General features: G+C 43.4%; 1 protein-coding gene across 2 annotated transcripts; it reads left to right on the plus strand.

Moving 5' to 3' along the window:
• The first annotated feature begins 1,172 nt into the window (after positions 1 to 1,172).
• On the plus strand, positions 1,173 to 15,830 carry VSTM5 (V-set and transmembrane domain containing 5). Of its 2 annotated transcripts, XM_067567364.1 has the most exons (4): positions 1,173 to 1,257; positions 12,296 to 12,625; positions 12,714 to 12,851; positions 14,577 to 15,830. In XM_067567364.1, exons 1-4 carry the CDS (start codon positions 1,173 to 1,175, stop codon positions 14,618 to 14,620), a joined length of 597 nt encoding a protein of 198 aa, XP_067423465.1. In that variant the 3' UTR covers positions 14,621 to 15,830. The 2 variants fall into 2 exon arrangements, 1 of the variants encoding a protein (XP_067423465.1); XR_010923511.1 differs by lacking the exons at positions 1,173 to 1,257; positions 12,714 to 12,851 and having other exon boundaries at positions 12,561 to 12,625.
• Positions 15,831 to 18,405: the final 2,575 nt, after the last annotated feature.

The raw sequence follows: 18,405 nt of genomic DNA on the forward strand, positions 1-18,405 counted from the left end.
AAAAGGGTGGCAGAATGGGGCCCTAAGTGATTGAGAATTTTCAGGATCAGGCCCCAAATGTGTATCAAGCTTAATTACAGCATGGGAAAACTCATTTTGCTTGTTTTTAGTGTTTGTATTACCATAGCGTGTAGGAGCCCTAGTCATGGACCAGGATCCCATTGTGCTAGGTGCTGTACAAACACAGAACAAAGACAGCTCCTGCCCCAAAGAGCTTACAATCGAAGTAACTCATGAAGCACTTTCTTATTAATTTCTGGAGAGAGGGGAAACAATGGCCCATGAGTGGTGGAGACTCAGGAGTGAAGAGCAGTCACTCATCTCTGTGGGGGAGGGTGAGCCAGAGGTTGGATGGTTCTGCAGCATCCTTTGATCAAGCCTGTGTGGAGGAACACAGAGATGCTGTTGTACTGGCTTGCTCATGTACTTTACATCACCCTGTGAGTTCCTGACTATTACAGTAAAACAATCTGGTGCGCCTAGTAATAAATGGGACGGCAGCCTTAATTGGGATTTGTCTTCTGAGGGTCTCTAAGGGGAGTCACACCAAAGTGTGTCTGAACCTTGGTCCACGGTGGGGTGAAGGGCTGAGTTAGAGGTCTATGGCAGGACATTACACCCCAAATAGTCTGTTTCCCTGTCACTGTGACTGGCACAAACTCTGATCTAACGCCACTGAAGTCAGCAGAGTTCCACCGGGAATGAATTTGGCCCAGTTCCAAAGTGGGGATGCTGGAATAGTGCATAGCAGAGGAGCAGCAGTGCTGGCTCCTCTGCAGAACTGCCAATTAGCTGCTCATTTCCTGGATGTATTACAGCATAGCTCGGTATAGTAGTTCCCTTTCTCATTGCTGCCCTCAGCCAATTGCAGCTTCAATCAATACCGGAGGATCACAGGGTGTGAGCTGTGGGAGAAGCCTATCGCTTATGTGTGTGTGCTTTGTGTGCAGCCAGCAGAACAATCTCAGGCTCCAGTGGAGACAAAGAGTGTGAGAACTGGTTTAGTCAGAGGCTGCCACCAGCTGAACTGGCTCTGCCCTAGGATCAGTGGCAGCAACCCAGGAGGGGAAGGAGAGAGGCCTGATAGCTCTGAGCCAGGCAGCCCTTGGAGCCTGTCATGCTGGACCAGATACCCGGTTAAATGCAACCCCCTGGGTTTGCTCTTCTTTCTAATGAGGCCTCTACAGGGCTGCAGGAGACAAGGCAACCTACTGGGGATCGTGACCCTCTGCCTGGCTGCTGGGTGGGCTCTACAGAGTAAGTGTCCTGGGTGAGCTTGATTTGTCTGTCTGCTTTGTGCTCTCCTCAGCTTTCTCTTTCTCACCCTCCCTTCTTTTCTGCACCTCCTTTTACTTGTCACTTTCTCTCCTTCTTTTCCCCTTTCCTTCTCCCCCCTTTCTTCCTGTCTCTCTTCCAATCTTTGTTTCTGCTTGCTCTCTCTCAGCCCTTTAAGCTGTGTGTCAGCAATATAGTTCCCAGGTCTCTGAGAGCAAAGGAATGGCTACACTGTGCCAGAGTGAACTCAGTGGGTATTGTCTACACTGCAGTTAAACACCGCAGCTGGCCCCTGGCAGCTGACTCTCGGCACTCTGGCTAAGGGGCTGTTTAATTGCAGTGTAGATATCGCAGCTCATGCTGGTGTCTGGGCTCTGGGACCCCAGCATGGGGGAGGAGCAGTGTAGGGTGTAAGTCCACACAATGCTTGGCCTTGGAAAGGTAGCCCAGGCTGTTCTGGCAGCACTTTTCATTCATGCTACCGGAGTTTGTGTGTTGTGGGGAAGCAGATCTACTTTGCTGCTCTTTGCCGTTTGCATTGTCACAGTGTTACCGGTTTGAGACATCTAGCCCCAGGCTCTGTTCCCTACTTCTTGTGCAGAAGTGAGAGCCTGGATGAGCATTCAGCATTGGGTGAGATTCAGCTCCCAGGCAGGGAGAGAGCACATGGAGTCAACAGTGACGCAGCAGAGCTGGAAACAGATGTGATTCCCACCCCCAGCTGAGAAAGAGGAGGAAGGAGGCTTCTACTAATCCTATTTTTCTCCTCTCTTTTTAAACAAAAGAGAGGACACAAGAACATTTAGTGCAAACAAACCATATTTAGACAGCACCAGGGGCCAGAGCTAAACTGAGAAATGTGGCAGTCAGTGAAAAGCTAAAATGAAGCTTCACTCAAAGACACAAAACACCGAGTATATTAAAGACAGGCAGCCAATCTCATCCCTGGTGTAATTCAAGTGCAGCCAATGGAATTATACCAGGTATGTATTTGACCTGATGTGTCCTCTATTACTTCCAATCAGAGGGCTAGCAGAAATACCCAGGACAAGCAGAGAGGGTATTCAAATTGAAGTTACCAGTGTCTGCCTCTGACAATGACTTGCTTGCAACTCTGGGCAAGTCACTTCACTTAACAATCCTTCAGTTCGTAATCCTTGTAAAGACTAAATTCTGTATCTTCAGCTACCGCAGGATACAGAAGGGGAGTTATGTAGCCATTAGCCCTTTGGTAATTTTACTAACTGTCAGTATTTTTATTTCAAAGCTTTCTCCTGCATGAACAATGCCCAGACATATATCATAGCTGCCAGATTTTCTCCAAACTCATGGTCTAGTAGCATGCTGAAAAAACTCAGTTTATGTAACTGTGTTAAGGTCCAGTATATAATGCATTAGTTTCAATTTTGAACCTTTGCGGGTTGAATGACTTGTAATCCAGCATTTACAGTCTTCAGGAGATGGAGATCCTATTATACAAGCAATGGTGTCTTCCTGTCAGTTGAGTGTATTCCTATTTCTGTGTTGAAGGGATTTTTAGTTATTCCTAGCAGCTCAACACCAGTACACACACAGTCATTGTGCAGTCATTTCACAAGAAAATGGATTAGGGTGTGATATTTGCTTTCAAGGCTGAAGGAGTCGTGTTTGGATTGGGCAGGTTCAAGACATCCACGCTGATTGCATGTTACAATATATTTATATGTTTACTTTTCAGATTGCCAGGCTTGACTGTGTGTGTTAGATAAAGATTTTTAGAATGGTTGCATTTAATTTGCTGGCAGAAAATTCCACCAGAAATGCATTCTGCTAAAGAAATACATTTACCGTGCAGTTACCCTCTTCATAACAATACTGTGCATTTATTAAAGCAAGTGGGGAAGAGCTAATGTTGCCCACAGAAGTATATAGGTGTGGGGGTAGTATCCCTTTAAATATTTTGTGAGCGTTCTAGTGGCCTTCGCTGTCTTCTATGTTTCAGAAGCCACCACAACCCTGCCAGAACAGCAGTGCATAGATGTAGCTATGTTACTTGGACCCCCACCTCTGTGCCCATGGGCTGCCTTCATGGTATGTTCATTGGTAAAGAACAAGTGACATAACAAAGCAGACAGGGGACTTGCCATTATGCTAAATGGGTGGCTTCTGTTTAGCTCAATTGGCAGAGATGTGTGTTATGGGAGCTGAAGAACCAGAGTTCCAGTTGGGAGGGAACATGGTAATTGTGTCTGTTTAAGAAGCTGCTTTTTGGGATCTCCTGTGTTTAGTTACTCCTGTGTGCTTCTCTCTGTATCTGAGGTGACAGGTGCTTTATAAATGCAGACAGGTTACAAAGGCTGTTTGAACTTTGCAGTTTCAGCCAAAGAATATTTTATTCTTTCTATTCCTTAATAAAAAGATATCCGGAGCATTGGATGGACAAATATGCAATCTTTAAAAATTACACAGTAACAAATAGGATCAATGAAGAGTAAAATAAGTCTCAGGCAAATCAGGGATTTGAATGTGCGTGATCTACATCCTAAGTGAGTGCCCCAACTTTAGGCTATTTGGGCGGAGTGGGGGTGCGATTGCTCTCCTTCACTCTCTCATTCCAGTGCAGAACAGGAATGTTTTTTGAAATCTCACAGGATTGGAAAACTTTCCCTCTCACAATCTGTTAAATTTTCATAGTCTGACTGTACTAACAGAGTCAGCTAAATTCTGACAGCATCCTCTCAAATTGCCATTACACTGAGAACACTGACGCTGCTGTTACAATGAAACTCTATTTTTAATGTGCAGTAATTTCCCTGTGTTGTTATTTACAAAGAGCAACTTTAGGACAGTAATTTTCAGCAGTCTGTGGAATGCTGCCAGGAGAGCCACAAAGCTGTTTGTCACAAGGGTGAAGCATCTATTCATCTTCAGTAGTGACATTTGCTGCTTGGCTGTAACCCAGTCCAGGTCTCTGTTAGGATTTCCCTAAGATTTTTTTATCATGTTAAAGTGAGCTGATTTTCAGCTTTTCCTTCATAGTGTCCTAATATTACTTTTCATTTAAACAAGTTGCTCAGAGCCTAGCTATGAGAGGGGAAGAATGGCCCAGTGGTTATGGCATCAGCCAAAGACACGGAAGACCCTGGTACAACTCCCCATTCTACCACTGGCTTCCTCTCAGAGTAATTTTATGTTTTAGTTCCCCACCTGTACAATGGGATAATAGCACTGCCCTCCCTCCCAGAGGTGCTGTGAGGATAAATGCCTTAAAATCATGAAATGCTCCGATACCACAGTGATGGGGCCCATGTACCACCAATAGCTGCCTCAAGGAATGAACAGGAGGGCTCTGAGGGGCAGCATCCACAAGAGGGGCTCTAGCTTAGGAAGCTTTCCACAGTGTGAAGAAGTTTCAGAGCCGTGGCTCTGCAGGATATACTTGATGTATGACAATACTACACAAATTAAATAGCTGAAGGCATAATACTCAGACGTCTGGATCAAAGCTCACCTTTGTTAGGGAATATATAACACCCACACCCTGCTCTATCTTACTCCTTGATCTGTATACATCTCTTGCTGCCTTCAGTTTTATTACAGACTGAGGCAAGAGACATATTTGCAATACCTCCTCGCCAGTACTGTATATTGGCGTGATATTCCTGTGGAAATATGTTTTGCTTTTGCAAGAACTGCAAACAAATCCAACATTAAATAGAGTTAATATAATATAACGTTGAATTATTTCACTTTTCTTGTGAAAGGAAAGCTTGTTGCCATAGGACTTTAATTGCAAACATTTCTCCCTTCTTATAAGTATTACTGGCAGGCCCAGATTAAAGAATTTTGGAACCATGTGCAATATGGAAATTGCCTTCTTCTTCTTCTTCCTTAAACTAGACAGACCATGTGATAAATATACAAGACAATTGCCTCCCTAGGCAAAACTTCAGTATGCTGCCCGCTTCCTTCTGCTCCCTAAAGCAGAGGTTCTCAAGGGAGGAGGTGCTCCCTCTCAGGGCAGCATCTGACTTCCTGGTGGGGCATGGCAAGACGGCCTGATTACTGGCATGTTTTAAAAACGTAAGCCACGATTTTGAAAAGTGACTAGTGATTGGAGTGCCCAATTTGAGACAATGTACCTTAGCTGTAACAGAAGATGTATCGAAGTGCCCTAGACAGCACTTAAAATCTCAGTCCATTCTGTTCAGCCATGTGGACTCGGCAGTGTCAGCCAAAGATTGTTGATTTCTAACAGAGGAACAAATCATGGCTCCACTGAAGCTCATGAGAGCTAGGGTTACCATATTTCAGGTTCCCAAAAAAAGGACACTCGGGGGAGGAAAGGGGCAAGTGGTGGGGAGAGGTGGAGGAGGGAAGAGCTGATGAGGTACAGTTGGGGGGAACTGGGAGGGACACCTATGGCAGGGGGTACTCACTGGAGGTGGGGTGCAGTATCGCTTCCTGTCATGGTGGCTGACACAAGCCCAGGATGCAGCGATAGACATCAGTCAGCACCTCCCTGGTGACTGGGTGGTCAGGATCCAGCCCCTGTGGCTTGCAGGGGAATGGACCAACCAGTTGTGAATGCAGGGGCGGGACCAATCAGGAAGTGAACCAATCAGACCTCTTTCTGATCTGTACCTTGTCTGATCTGCAAAAACTCAATATTTTTTGTTATTTCAAAACCTCTCCTGGACAGAGAAAGCAGGCTCAAAACAAAAACGCTCTGTCTGGAAAATCCAGACTTATGGTAACACTAAATGTGAGCATCACACACACACACACACACTGCCCTGGTAGAGCTCCCTCTCTGGCTGGATGCTCCCCAGACTGTTGTGTTTGAGGCCTGCTTCCCTGAGCCCTCTGTGTTTTTCAAGTCTCCTGTGTCTGAACGGAGTCCAGGCACCGCTCCTTACTGAGGTCTCTGGGTACACTCACAGGGTGCAGATCCCATCTACCACCCCTTCTTGAGAGCTGAGACCACCCAATTTAAATGCCTAGTACTTGGGACTAATGCTGACCCCTCAAGGTCCCCTGTAATTTAAGCACATCTGTTCCCAGAGTTCTATCTTGAGTTGAACTATAAACCTGAGTACCCACTTCATATGTGACAGTGAAAGCCAATAGACAGACTTTGCATAGGATTCTAGACACAATTACTCTTTACTTAGATAGCACAAGAAATACATAGACCTAGACAAAATAATAAACACCCGTATGCATTTCTTTGTCTCAGTTTCCATGCCACTTTGAAGAGTTCACTGGACTTAAGACAGAGTCCTCTGGGGAAGCCAAGTTCCCCCTCCTGCACATGGCTTCTCTCCAGAACCATGGAGTTCCTCACCCACCCTGCTCCAAGCAGCTTGTTTCCTTACATAATGGCTGTCCTCAGTTTAACAGGACCCCCTTGCTACAAAATCATGCCTAATTCTTCCTCCCTTCTGCCCAAAGTTTCCTGTATGTCTCTTCCTTTCTCAAAGAGGTTATGAGACACTTTGTGCCTTTTTTCCTTCTACAATACTTGCTTTCATCGCTCTTGGAACTTTTTGGAAATTCACCACTGTCGTAGATCCCACACATACTGCCACCAAATATGTCACAGTTCCCAAGGTAATTGCACCTCTGACTCCTCTGTGGCCTCCTTAAGGACATCCCACTTGGGTCTTAGGCCCCTAGCCTTCACCTTTCTCAGAGCAGGATCCTGCAGTCTATTTCTGCCTGACTGGGGATTTAGGCTGCAGAATTCTGTAATTTACTATGATTATCTCAGCAGCTCTGACACCTGCAGTCCTGTTCTCTCAGAGGCAATGACAGGGTTAACCAGCGACCAGCCAACTTTCCTAAAGCAAAGTATCATTTATTCAGAACAAAAGCATTACAGAGAAAACACACCTTTTAAACAAGGAACAGAGTATTTGCAGACTTACCAGACAGGTGCCCATCTTCCACAAGGGGACCCTGGTAGGATTAAAGTACTTCAGGGTCTGCCTTTCTTGGTCACAGTCTCACGTCCGTTCTTGGATTGAAGCTGAACAACATTGCCAAACCCAAAGGTTCACCATTCATGACTCAGACCCCCCAAAAATTATGAGACAGGTCCAAAAAAGTCATTTTATATATGCCATTGTGACCTGGAGAGGTTCCCCACCTGCAGAACACCAGAGCCAGATAAGGAGGAGAAAGAAGAGGACTCAGGATGACATGTTCAGTGAGATCCTGCAAGTCAGTGCTCCCTCCAACCAGGAGCAAAGGGCATGGAGGGTGAACATTGCAGATAGCCTGGAGAAAGAAACCGCAGATGGGAGAAAGGCCCAGAAGTCCCAGTAGCAAAAGGAGAGGGAGATGCACCAGGACATAATGGGGCTTCTGTAGCAGCAAACACAGATGCTGCAGACTCTTGTAGACCTACAGGTTGAATAACCATGAGCTCGCCTCCATTTGTGATCCATGGAGAACTCCATTACAGTACCTCCTTATTCCATGCCTCAGCATTCCACGTGGCATAAGGGGCCCCATACTTACTGCTCCACTGCAGGGGACATTAAGGTAAGCCACAGCTTCACATATACAGCAATCATGGTTTTCACAGGTCAGGGAGTGTCAATCAAATGGACATTGCTGAGTTCTGTTCCAGTAATATAAAGTTTTTTAATGTATTTGCCTTTAAATTGCACAGATTTTTTTCGCACTCGTCCTGTTATTGAATAAAATTCTATTATTTGGAAAATAATTCATTTTTATTAGTTCACAGCATATACTGCAGAGTGCTTAGCAGTTCTAAAAGCACCCTCTTACTTGTTACTGTACAGTGTAACAACTCATAGGATCAGTGACAAACACAGTGTAATAATTATACAAGTATAGCAAGCATCACACAATTCCTAACAGGCTCCAAAACAGCATGGCCAGGTTGAGCACAGTACACTGCACGGCATCACTGTAGCTCACTATTAAAGTGCTGCTCTTTCAAATTCTCCCTGAGCTGTATAGCTCCACGCTGAGCAACTCTGATAGACCTTGTGTCTGGCTGTTCAAATTGAGCAGACAGCCACTCCACTTCTGCCCTCCACCCTGGTGCCAACTTTTCCCTCTTTGCTTCACAGATATTATGCAGGACACAGCAGGCAGCAATGACCATTGGGATTTTTTTTCCTTGGAGATCCAACCTAATGAGTAAACAATGCCAGCATCCCTTCAATCTACCAAAAATGCATGCAACTGTCATTCTGCACTTGCTGAGCCAGTAGTTGTAGTGTTCTCTGGTGCTTTCGAGGCGGCCAGTCTATGACCCCATGAGCTAAGGAACAAGGGGTAGGTTGGGTCTCCCAGAATCACTACTAGCATCCATCACCACCAATGGTAATCTGCCAGTTGGGAAAAAAAGTCCCTGCTTGTAGCTTTCTGAATAGTCCTATGTTTTTAAAGATGCAAGCATCATGCACCTTCCCTGACCAGCCAACACTGATGTTGGTGAAGCTTCCCGAGTGATTCACCAGTGCTTACATAACCACTCAAAAGTAGCCCTTTCTGTTGAACTCTGTGACAAGGTGGTCTGGTATTAAAATAGAGACATGTTTCCCCACAGTTCAGGAATCCCATTGCTGCAAATCCATCTACTATGTCCTGCACATTGCCAAGAGTCACAGTTCTGCATTGCAGTGGATGCTTAATGGCCCTGCACACTTACACGACAACAGCATCCACAGTGGATTTTCCAACTCCAAAATGATTTTGCACTGACCAGTAGCAATCTGGAGTTGCAAGTTTCCATAGCACAATCACCACTCGCTTCTCCACTGTCAGCGCAGCTCTCATTTTGCCCCCGTGTTGGAGAGCGGGGAAGAGCATAGCATCCATATCCAGGAATATGGCCTTGCACATCCATAAATTCTGCAGCCACTGTCATCCCACGCCTGCATTATGATGTGATCCCACCAGTTAGTGCTAATTTCTTGACACCAAATGTGCCACTTCACCATCTGCAGCTAATCTGTGAACACCAGCAGCCACCTTGAACTGGTTCTTGCTATGTCCATCCTCCAAGAATTGTCATGTTCCAACCTCATTCCATTCTTCTTATGGCTCTGCAAATACCGGAGCACTGTGCATCCTGTGCTTGCAATGCTTTTGCCAATAGTGCAGAGGTGCACAGGCTGCATGCTTCAGTCAGAGATGGCAGATCGCAACAAGGGTTGTGCGGGTTCATGAGATTTTTTTAAAAGCCATAGAAATTATGGATACAGATGACACTATGAGATGGAGACAGCTGCACACTTGGAAGCTGAGCCTCTGCTCCCAGTCACCCCTGAGTGACTCATTTTGTGCATTGCCAAACTTCCTAAGACAGTGAGCTGGATGATGGCAGGTTGCACACTGGGCTACCTACCCATGGTGCACTGAATCAAGCACTCCTGGGGAGTACGCACAGCACCACTACAAGGAGGCAAGCATGCATGCACACAGGCAATATACTAACTGCGGCAGCTTAATGCTGATGTAACTTGCGTCGATCATGATGTGTAGTGTAGACATAGCCTCAGTCCTTTTCCAACAGATGGGAATCAAGATTCAAGTGCTGGAAAATGCAGCCTGAGACTACCAAGCAGATCATAATTAGAGAGCTGATCCCCAAAGATGGGAATACTCTCATGAGTGTTACTCAGTAGCAAGTAAGGGCTGCACAATCAGACTCTTCGCTAGCTCTAGACTATATGTATGTTTTAAACACCAGAGAGAAACTCTTATTGTCCGAGGCCTCTAGGTGGAAAGTTGCAAAACTGCTGGTTACAGAAATGGAACAGACCTATTACAGTAGGTGACCTAGTCCCATCCTTGGCCACTGCAGGATTGATCCCTAGAGTAGTACAATAACTTGTGCACTGCCCCATCTTGGTTTAAATGTCCCCAGTAATGGGGCTTCCACCACATTCCTAGGAAGATTATTCCACAGTCTGACAGATCTCTCCATCAGGACGCTTAACCTCAATTTTTCCTTTCTACTCAACCCCTCTGTTAGCAGCCTAACTAATCCCTCTGTTCTCACCTGGGTGTATACATCCTTCAGATATACATAGGCTGTCATCTTTTAGTGGAGCCATGCATATTTAGCTCCTTTGTCAATCCCTCCAGCCCTCTGACCATTTTTGTTGCTTTTCTCTGAAAACTTTCCAGTTTATCAATTTCTGGTAATAAGGAGACCCCTACCATGTCTAAAATATACCTTTGTCTGTGCTGCCCAAAATTGCATTGGCCCTGTGTTGCTATATCACATTACAATCACATGTTTAATGTGCTGTCCAGTATCAGCCCAAAGTCATTTTTAGGCGGTGCTACGTTCAGGTTTCTCCCTTTCATTGACGGTCTTTTGGATTATTTCCCTGCTCCCGATCTCTCAGCTTCCTTTTTCCCCCCACTAATCCACAATATCCAGTTCTAATAGCCAAAGCCATAGCACCCACATTCAAGTGATATGTTGACGATGGTCTGAAATGAGATTCACTGCTGTGTGGTGCAATCTGTGTAAACAGTACGGAACTCCACAAGTGGTTTTCTTTGATAGAAGAATTTATCCTAACTGTTGCTTAGCATGGATTCTAACTGCAGTTCCAAGGGCATGTGGCAGTGCTTTTTTTATAATGGAATTGATCTGCTAAATCATTTTAAAATTGCAGCAGTAGAGCACAAGATCAAGTATATCATTTTGTCAAATTCCAGAAGAAGGAAATTAGAGCTGGAAAGGGCGGGACAGAACTTGTTTGTGGATGGTTTTTCCCTGGCAATTGGGATAGAGGGGAGGACAAATTGAAATTCACCTGAAACAGCTCCTTTTAAAATGAACCAGTTGCATAAACATCTGATTTTTAAGAGGAAGCTGCATCTCCACCACATACCACCCCATACCTTGATGGGAAGTAGAAGCAAATCCATGGAAAAATTGAAGCTTTTTGCTGCTTGTTTTATCTTAGTCCTTAGAAGAAGCAGAGCCATCTAGTTATTGCACATGGAAATATCTATAGATTCATGATTCCCAAACTGATCAGCAAAATAACTTACTGATGTTGCAAAGAAAGCCAGCATGGTGCAGCCTTCTCTTCCTCATTTTCAACCGCTAAATTGTATTAAAAGAAGCTTAAAATATCTGAAATAGTCCTAAGATTATTTTCCCATGTCAGCATTTACTGTAGTTGCCATTGGGATGTGATTTGATCATGACTGATAGGGCAAGTGTCACTGTAATCACAGATGGAAAGAGAGGTAATACATGACAATCTGTTTTAAGGTGCGGTGTTCACTCTGAAAAGCCTGAGAATTGCTGCTATAGCTGATTCTGTGTTTATAGAGAGGAAGGATGGTTCAGGGTTAGGGTGCTAGACTTGGGACACTCAAGGTCAATTTCCTGCTGTACCACAGACTTCATTTGTGACTTTGGGCAAGTCATTTAGTTTCTCAAGTCCCCATCTCTCAAGTGGAATAATTATACTTCCGTACCTCACAGGCAGGTTGTGAGGATAAATACACAAAGATTGTGAATCACTCAGATACTACTGTGATGGGGCCATGTAAGTACCTAAGATAGATAAACTGAAAACAAACCAAGAAGCAAAAACAACAGCTATTCTGTCCCTACATTTAAATACACTGTACAATTTTAAAATATATATAATTTAAAGCCAAGATTTCTAAAAGTAAATAGCGATTCTGGCTTCCCAACTTGAGACACCTTAAAGGGGCCCAGTTTTCAGAAAATGCTGAGCATCCACCCTTAGGCCCAGCCAAGGTATCTTCAGTCGGGCACTCAACGATTGAGGCACGCAAAATCACTAGTCACTGCGGAAAATCTGTATTTCTATTCCCTGTACCTTAAAGGAGGAATGCTACACTATTAGTTAAGCCTGGCATTAGCCTGGAATCTGATCTGTTCCTCCCCATTCACCACTGTGATGCTGATCACTCTAATGTACAAACTTCCATCACTGTACATCATGCTTGCAGTGGTTCTGCATCGGCACTCACTGCCCAAACCTCATTTGTTTTTCAGCCCAAGGAGGAGTATCTTTACTTGTCCCGCAATCCAACATAAACGCCACCGTGACACAAAATATTCTCCTTTCTGTTGAATATTCTTGCAAAGGCATCGCCACCATTGAGTGGAAGCATGTGTCGAGTTGGGGCACCAACAAAATTGTGGAGTGGAAACCAGGGAGTTATAGTAACATATCCAACAGTTACAAGGACAGAGTGAACACTTATGAAAACGGCTCCATACAGCTTCTGAATGTAGGCGTGAGAGATGCGGGCTATTATGTTGTCACCGTAACAGAAGAGTTGGGAACCACCATCTACGGCACTATCGTATTAAGTATTTATGGTATGAACTATCCTGTAGTTCTTTTATTCTATCATTGAAATGTGTATTTACTCATGACCAACTTCATGTTATGTTTTTCCCCCCTTAGAGATTATCTATGAAGATTTACATTTTGTAGCTGTCTTCTTTGCATTTCTCACAGCTGTGTCTGCAGTTTTAGTCTGCTTCATGTGGTTCTGTAATAAATCTGTACATCTATTCCAGAATAAGAGACACAAGCTTAAAGGTAACTTTCTGTGCATGGACATCATCAAGTAATGAGGTTTCCATGCCTAAATTATGAACATTTGTTCACGTGTGATTTGGTCCTGGGAGGTGCTGAGAATTGATACTTCCCACTGACTTCAATGAGGGTTACTGATCCTCAAGATCAAGCCTCTATATAGGCCAATGAAGGATGCTAGCTATTGTTAAAAGTCCTACTTATAATTAGACTATAAAAAGAAAACACAGGGAAATGTACTACAGAGAACAACTCTGAACTGGTGGAAAGACCTTCAGGCAACTTCATGGATGTACTGGCTGTGTAACAAGCCAAGATGATATGCCATTGGCTTATGCTACAGCAAATATGCTTCCTTCTCTATCCAGATCCCACCCAACCCTTCACTAGTTTCAAGCCCTCAACCATCTTCCTTCTCAGTGCAGACCTTCCAGTGACTTCCTCCTGTTGGTAAAAAGGTTGTATTTTTGCCTATCTGAGCACAATTTAAATTTTTTAATTGTGACTAAGCAGGAAAAATACAGACCTTTTTCCAGACAGGTAAAGATAGTTTAAATATCTGAGGCTTTGTGGTCCAAATTATCTTTTTTTTTTAAACTCTGCTAAAGTCAATGATTTATACAAGGGATGAATTTGGCCCAGGTGGTCTTTTCCATCTCTTTCTTCTATGCCTGTAAGACCCCAAAAGGTTTTCATGCATACTTAAATATTTCTGTGACTTCCATTGCAGCTGAAAACACTTTCATTGTGTGCATTGCCCTCTTTACCTAAGATGAATATCTATTCGGCCGCTTATGGGAGGGTCATTTTGTGCAAGATACTCCCCTCGGGGCACAGATGCACAAAATAGGACATTTGCCTCAGACATAATTTGTTGTATCATATCCAACCAAGGATCCATCAGCTTCGGTACCCCAACCAGGGAAATGGTCTAAATCAGCAGTTGTCAAACTGTGGGTCAGGACCCCAAAGTGGATCATGAACCCATTTCAGTGGAATCACCAGGGCTGGCATTAGAGACTTACTGGGGCCCGGGGATGAAGCTGAAGCTCGAGTCCCACCACCCCGGGTGAAGCCAAAGCCCGAGGGCTTCATGGGTGGCGCTGCTCAGGTTACAGCCCTCCCTCCCGGGGTTGTGTAGTAATTTTTGTTGTAATTCCCTGTCTGAAGGGAATCCCAGTGCAATGAAGTTTGAGAACCGCTGGTCTAAATAAAACTCAGTTCTAAGAGTTCACCCATTTCCCCCATCTTCCATCAAAGCATTTGCAACCTAATGCTATTTTTGCTGAGAGTCCTGAATTCAGGAGTTTGTTCAGAGAAGGTCCCCACCTCGGAAACCAGCCAGTACTGAATTTCCAGCAGAGCCAGATTTCTGCAAACTTCAGAATAAAGTGCAACCCTTATCTGTCTGGCCAAATATTGGAATGATGGTGTATAGTTAGACACAACAGTTATGGGGTCTTAATGGTCTTCTTTTTGAACAATCCAATATTGCTTATGTTTTTAAACATGGTGAGAGGCACTGTATGTGGTTAACTAAAATATTTTTAAATACCTTTACTAAATTTAAAAATCATTTACGATCCCAGAGTAATCATACCTAAGCGAGTTTGTACTAATGTCTAAAGGTTCAGAAGGGCTCTGATATTAACATTAGTTGACTTGTTAATTTTGGAATATCAGTCTTCTAGTTGATTCAGATCAATAACATTATCCTTCTATTTGCAGCAAGAGCAGCTGAAGAGGTTGAACTGCAAACCATTGAGTGTTAGCCAAGGACTGTTTAACAACAAATAACATTTCTACCTCAAAAGAAAATAATGGTAAAGGAAAGTGGGGAGGTTTACCACAAAAGGTAAAGTTTTTATACGGTCTTTTAACACGACTGATACAGAAACTTCCTGACTTGCAAATAAGACAAACTTCAACTGGAGATGGAATCAGAACAGTATGTATGGAGCCCCTTGGAAATGTGAAGATTTCAGTTCTACCATTTGTACTGGACAAGGTCAAAGTGAACCAAATGCTGACTTTGTTGAGCTGTTTATCGGCTCTATAATAAGGTCTACAGCTTGTGTATCTCTCTCAAAAAAAACAAAAACAAAAAACCAACCATACTACGTTGGCCACGTAATACTGGGAAATATAAAGAGAACACGCTCAGGGCCTTAACAGACATTTCTGTTTTGCTAACGAGTATCCCAGCTAGTGCAAGTTTCCCCTCACAAATAGATAGCACACTAGACCTCAGCATTCTTTAACACGCTACAATTATACATTAATGGATTAAATTATTTTAAAAATATGTAAGGACAGTTTACCATATGCTGCACTTTATGCTGCTATCTTCAGGCAAAAGGAATTTGCTGAAGCCTCTCAAGACTGTTATAATTCATCACGAGACAAAAGTGAATTTGAGACAATGACCACATGGTTGAAATTCCATCACTCACTGTCTTTATGATTGTTTACATTGTTCCATGATATTAATGCACACTTAACATTCTTACGGAAAGTTGTTAAACAATGACCAGTGCAAAGGTACAGAAGATGACACCGTCAATAGACAATGATTAGAACAGTCAGAAAATGTAAAGCTGCTGGTGGGGTGGAAAAGTGACATGGAACTTAATCCAAAGAGGTATAGAGCACCATGGCTTCCACAAACTCAGGCTAGAAATAGATAGAGTCTATCTTGCATGGGAGAGCTGCTTAACAGGTGTTTTTTCACAATTTAAGTTTTAAATGACAGCAAAGCCTCCTTTGCTTTTATTTTTTGTAAGCAAATATTAAATGAATTAACAAATACTGGTCTGTATTCATGTGCTGAATTAAGGTTACTATATATGCAGGTCTTCTGGGTAGAATAATGTTGGCTTTTTGAAACAGAAAGCACTAAAGTTTCCTTACGTAAGTAAGTTTAACATTATCTTGTTTTGCTTTTGTAAGAAGAGAAGAATACCATATTGTGAAATAAACCTTGAAAATGACACCTGGATCAGTCTGTTTCTCAAATGATACCTATAATCTTGAATACTTATATGGTCCTATTGTTATAGTGTCTAAGCACCTCATACTCTAATGTATTCATCCTCACAACACTCCTGGAAGGTTCAGAGGTGCTATTATTGCTATTTTATGTACTGAAATCAATGGAAGCTAGGCACTTTTGAAAATCCCAGTAGACACCTATCTGCTTCTTAAAGCACCTAAATACCTTTACAAATTTGGCCTTAAGTAACTTGCCCAAGGTCAAATAGAAGGGCTGTGGTAGAACAGGGACTTGAACCCAGCTCTTCCAAATTCTGGGCTACTGCCCAAACCACTAGACAATCCTTCCTTTCATTTTAGGTTTCAACATTGTTCTTTTAAAAAAAAAAAAAAAAAAATTCACCACAAAAGAATGTCATAAGTTTATGGAGAATTGCTGCGGTCTACAGAGATGGTACCTAAAACATGAGAAAGAATTCATTCAAAAAATGTAACCAGCTAAGCAACTTGGAAAGAAAAAAAAAAACATTTGGTAACATTATGCAGTCCTGCCACCATACCATGTTTTGATCTGATCCCCTAAAACTCCAAAAATACAGTGTAAGGACAGGTCTGGACTTGGGTGTTGCTTGAAAAACTGCCTAAGTGGTGCAGGAAGTATTGTTGAGGATTCAGGAAGTGGGAATTTTCCCCATTATTGTTGAATGAACAGGCCAGCATGGAGTGGGGAGGACTGTGCTACTTGAGATGCCAACTTTCAGATGAGATATGAACTTTAAGTCTACCCAAGTGCATTCATGAAAAATCCCGTGGCACTTTCTATAAGCATTGGGGGGATAGCCTTATTGTTCTAACCAGATTACAATTCAAGTAATTACATTTTGCCAGCTCCCTGAAGTATCAGCTGGACTTAGTATCCATCACTCGCAGTTGTGCTGCACTGCATTTCACTAATTGATAATGTGATTCCTAAGGTGTAAAACTGCTGCTGCTGTCAGGAAGATTAATATCTGTAAAGAAAGATCCGTAGAAGACAATCACAACTGAAGCGTCAATGTTTGTTACTTTTAGACTAGTAGAAGATTAGGGTTGGAAGGGACCTCTGGAGGTCATCTAGTCCAACCCCCTGCCCAAAGCAGGACCAACCCCAACTAAATCATCCCAGCCAGGGCTTTGTCAAGCCACACCTTAAAAACCTCTAAGGATGGAGATTCCATCACCTCCCTAGGTAACCCATTCCAGTGCTTCACAAACCTCATAATGAAAATTTTTTTTCCTAATATCCAACCGAGACCTCCCCCACTGCAACCTGGGACTATTGCTCCTAGTTCTGCCATCTACTACCGCTAAAAACAGCCTCATTCCATCCTCCCTGGAACCCCCTTTCAGGAAGTTAAAAGCTGCTATCAAATCCACCCTCATTCTTCTCTTCTGCAGACTAAACAAGCCTAGTTCCCACAGCCTCTCCTCATAAGTCACGTGCTCCAGCCCCCAATCTTTTTTGTTGCCCTCCACTGGACTCTCTCCAATTTGTCCACATCCTTTCTGTAGTGAGGGGGCACAAAACTGGACACAATACTGCAAATGAGACCTCACCAGTGCAGAATAGAGGGAAATAATCACTTTCCTCCATCTGCTGACAATGCTCCTACTAATGCAGTCCAATATGCATTAGCCTTCTTGGCAATAAGGGTACATTGTTGACTCATATGCAACTTCTTGTCCCCTGTAACCCCCAGGTCCTTTTCTGCAGAACTGCTGCCTAGCCAGTCGGTCCCCAGTCTGTAGCAGTGAATGGGATTCTTCCATCCTAAGTGCAGGACTTTGCACTTGTCCTCGTTGAACCTCATCAGATTTCTTTGGCCCAATCCTTCAATTTAAGTTTAAGTCACTCTGTATCCTATCTACCACTCCCCGCAGCTTAATGTCATCTGCAAACTCGTTGAGGGTGTAATTCACCCCATCCTCCAGTCATTAATGAAGATGTTGAACAAAACCGGCCCCAGGACCAACTCCTGGGGCACTCTGCTTGTTATTGGCTGCCAACTAGACATCGAGCCGTCGATCACTATCCGATGAGCCCGATGTTCTAGCCAGCTCTCCATCCATCTTATAGTCCATTCATCCAACCCATACTACTTTAACTTGCTGATAAGAATACTGTGGGAGACCATATCAAAAGCTTTGCTAAAGTCAAGGTATATCACATCCACTGCTTTCCCCACATCCACAGAGTCAGTCATCTCATCATAGAAGGCAATCAGGTGGGTCAGACATGACTTGCCCTTGGTGAATCTATGCTCAGTGTTCCTGATTAACTTCCTTTCTTCTAAGTGCCTCAAAATGGATTCCTTAAGAACCCATTTTAGGACCTATTTCACAAATATATTTGCATAATCCATAGATAAAATTCACAGAATCATTAAAATATAAAATTCACTTGAATAATAAAATTGCTCTACAATTCTGTGTTGATGACACTCCTACTGCCCAGTCTTTTAAACCTTAATAGAGCAGACCAAGCCAGGAATAGTTAGAAATTGGACTACAAGTTTTGGCCAACAAG

Source organism: Emydura macquarii, unplaced genomic scaffold (genome assembly GCF_026122565.2).
Source record: "Emydura macquarii macquarii isolate MOO-44397 ecotype Brisbane River unplaced genomic scaffold, CSIRO-AGI_Emac_v2 contig_318, whole genome shotgun sequence".
Classification (NCBI taxonomy): Eukaryota; Metazoa; Chordata; order Testudines; family Chelidae; genus Emydura; species Emydura macquarii.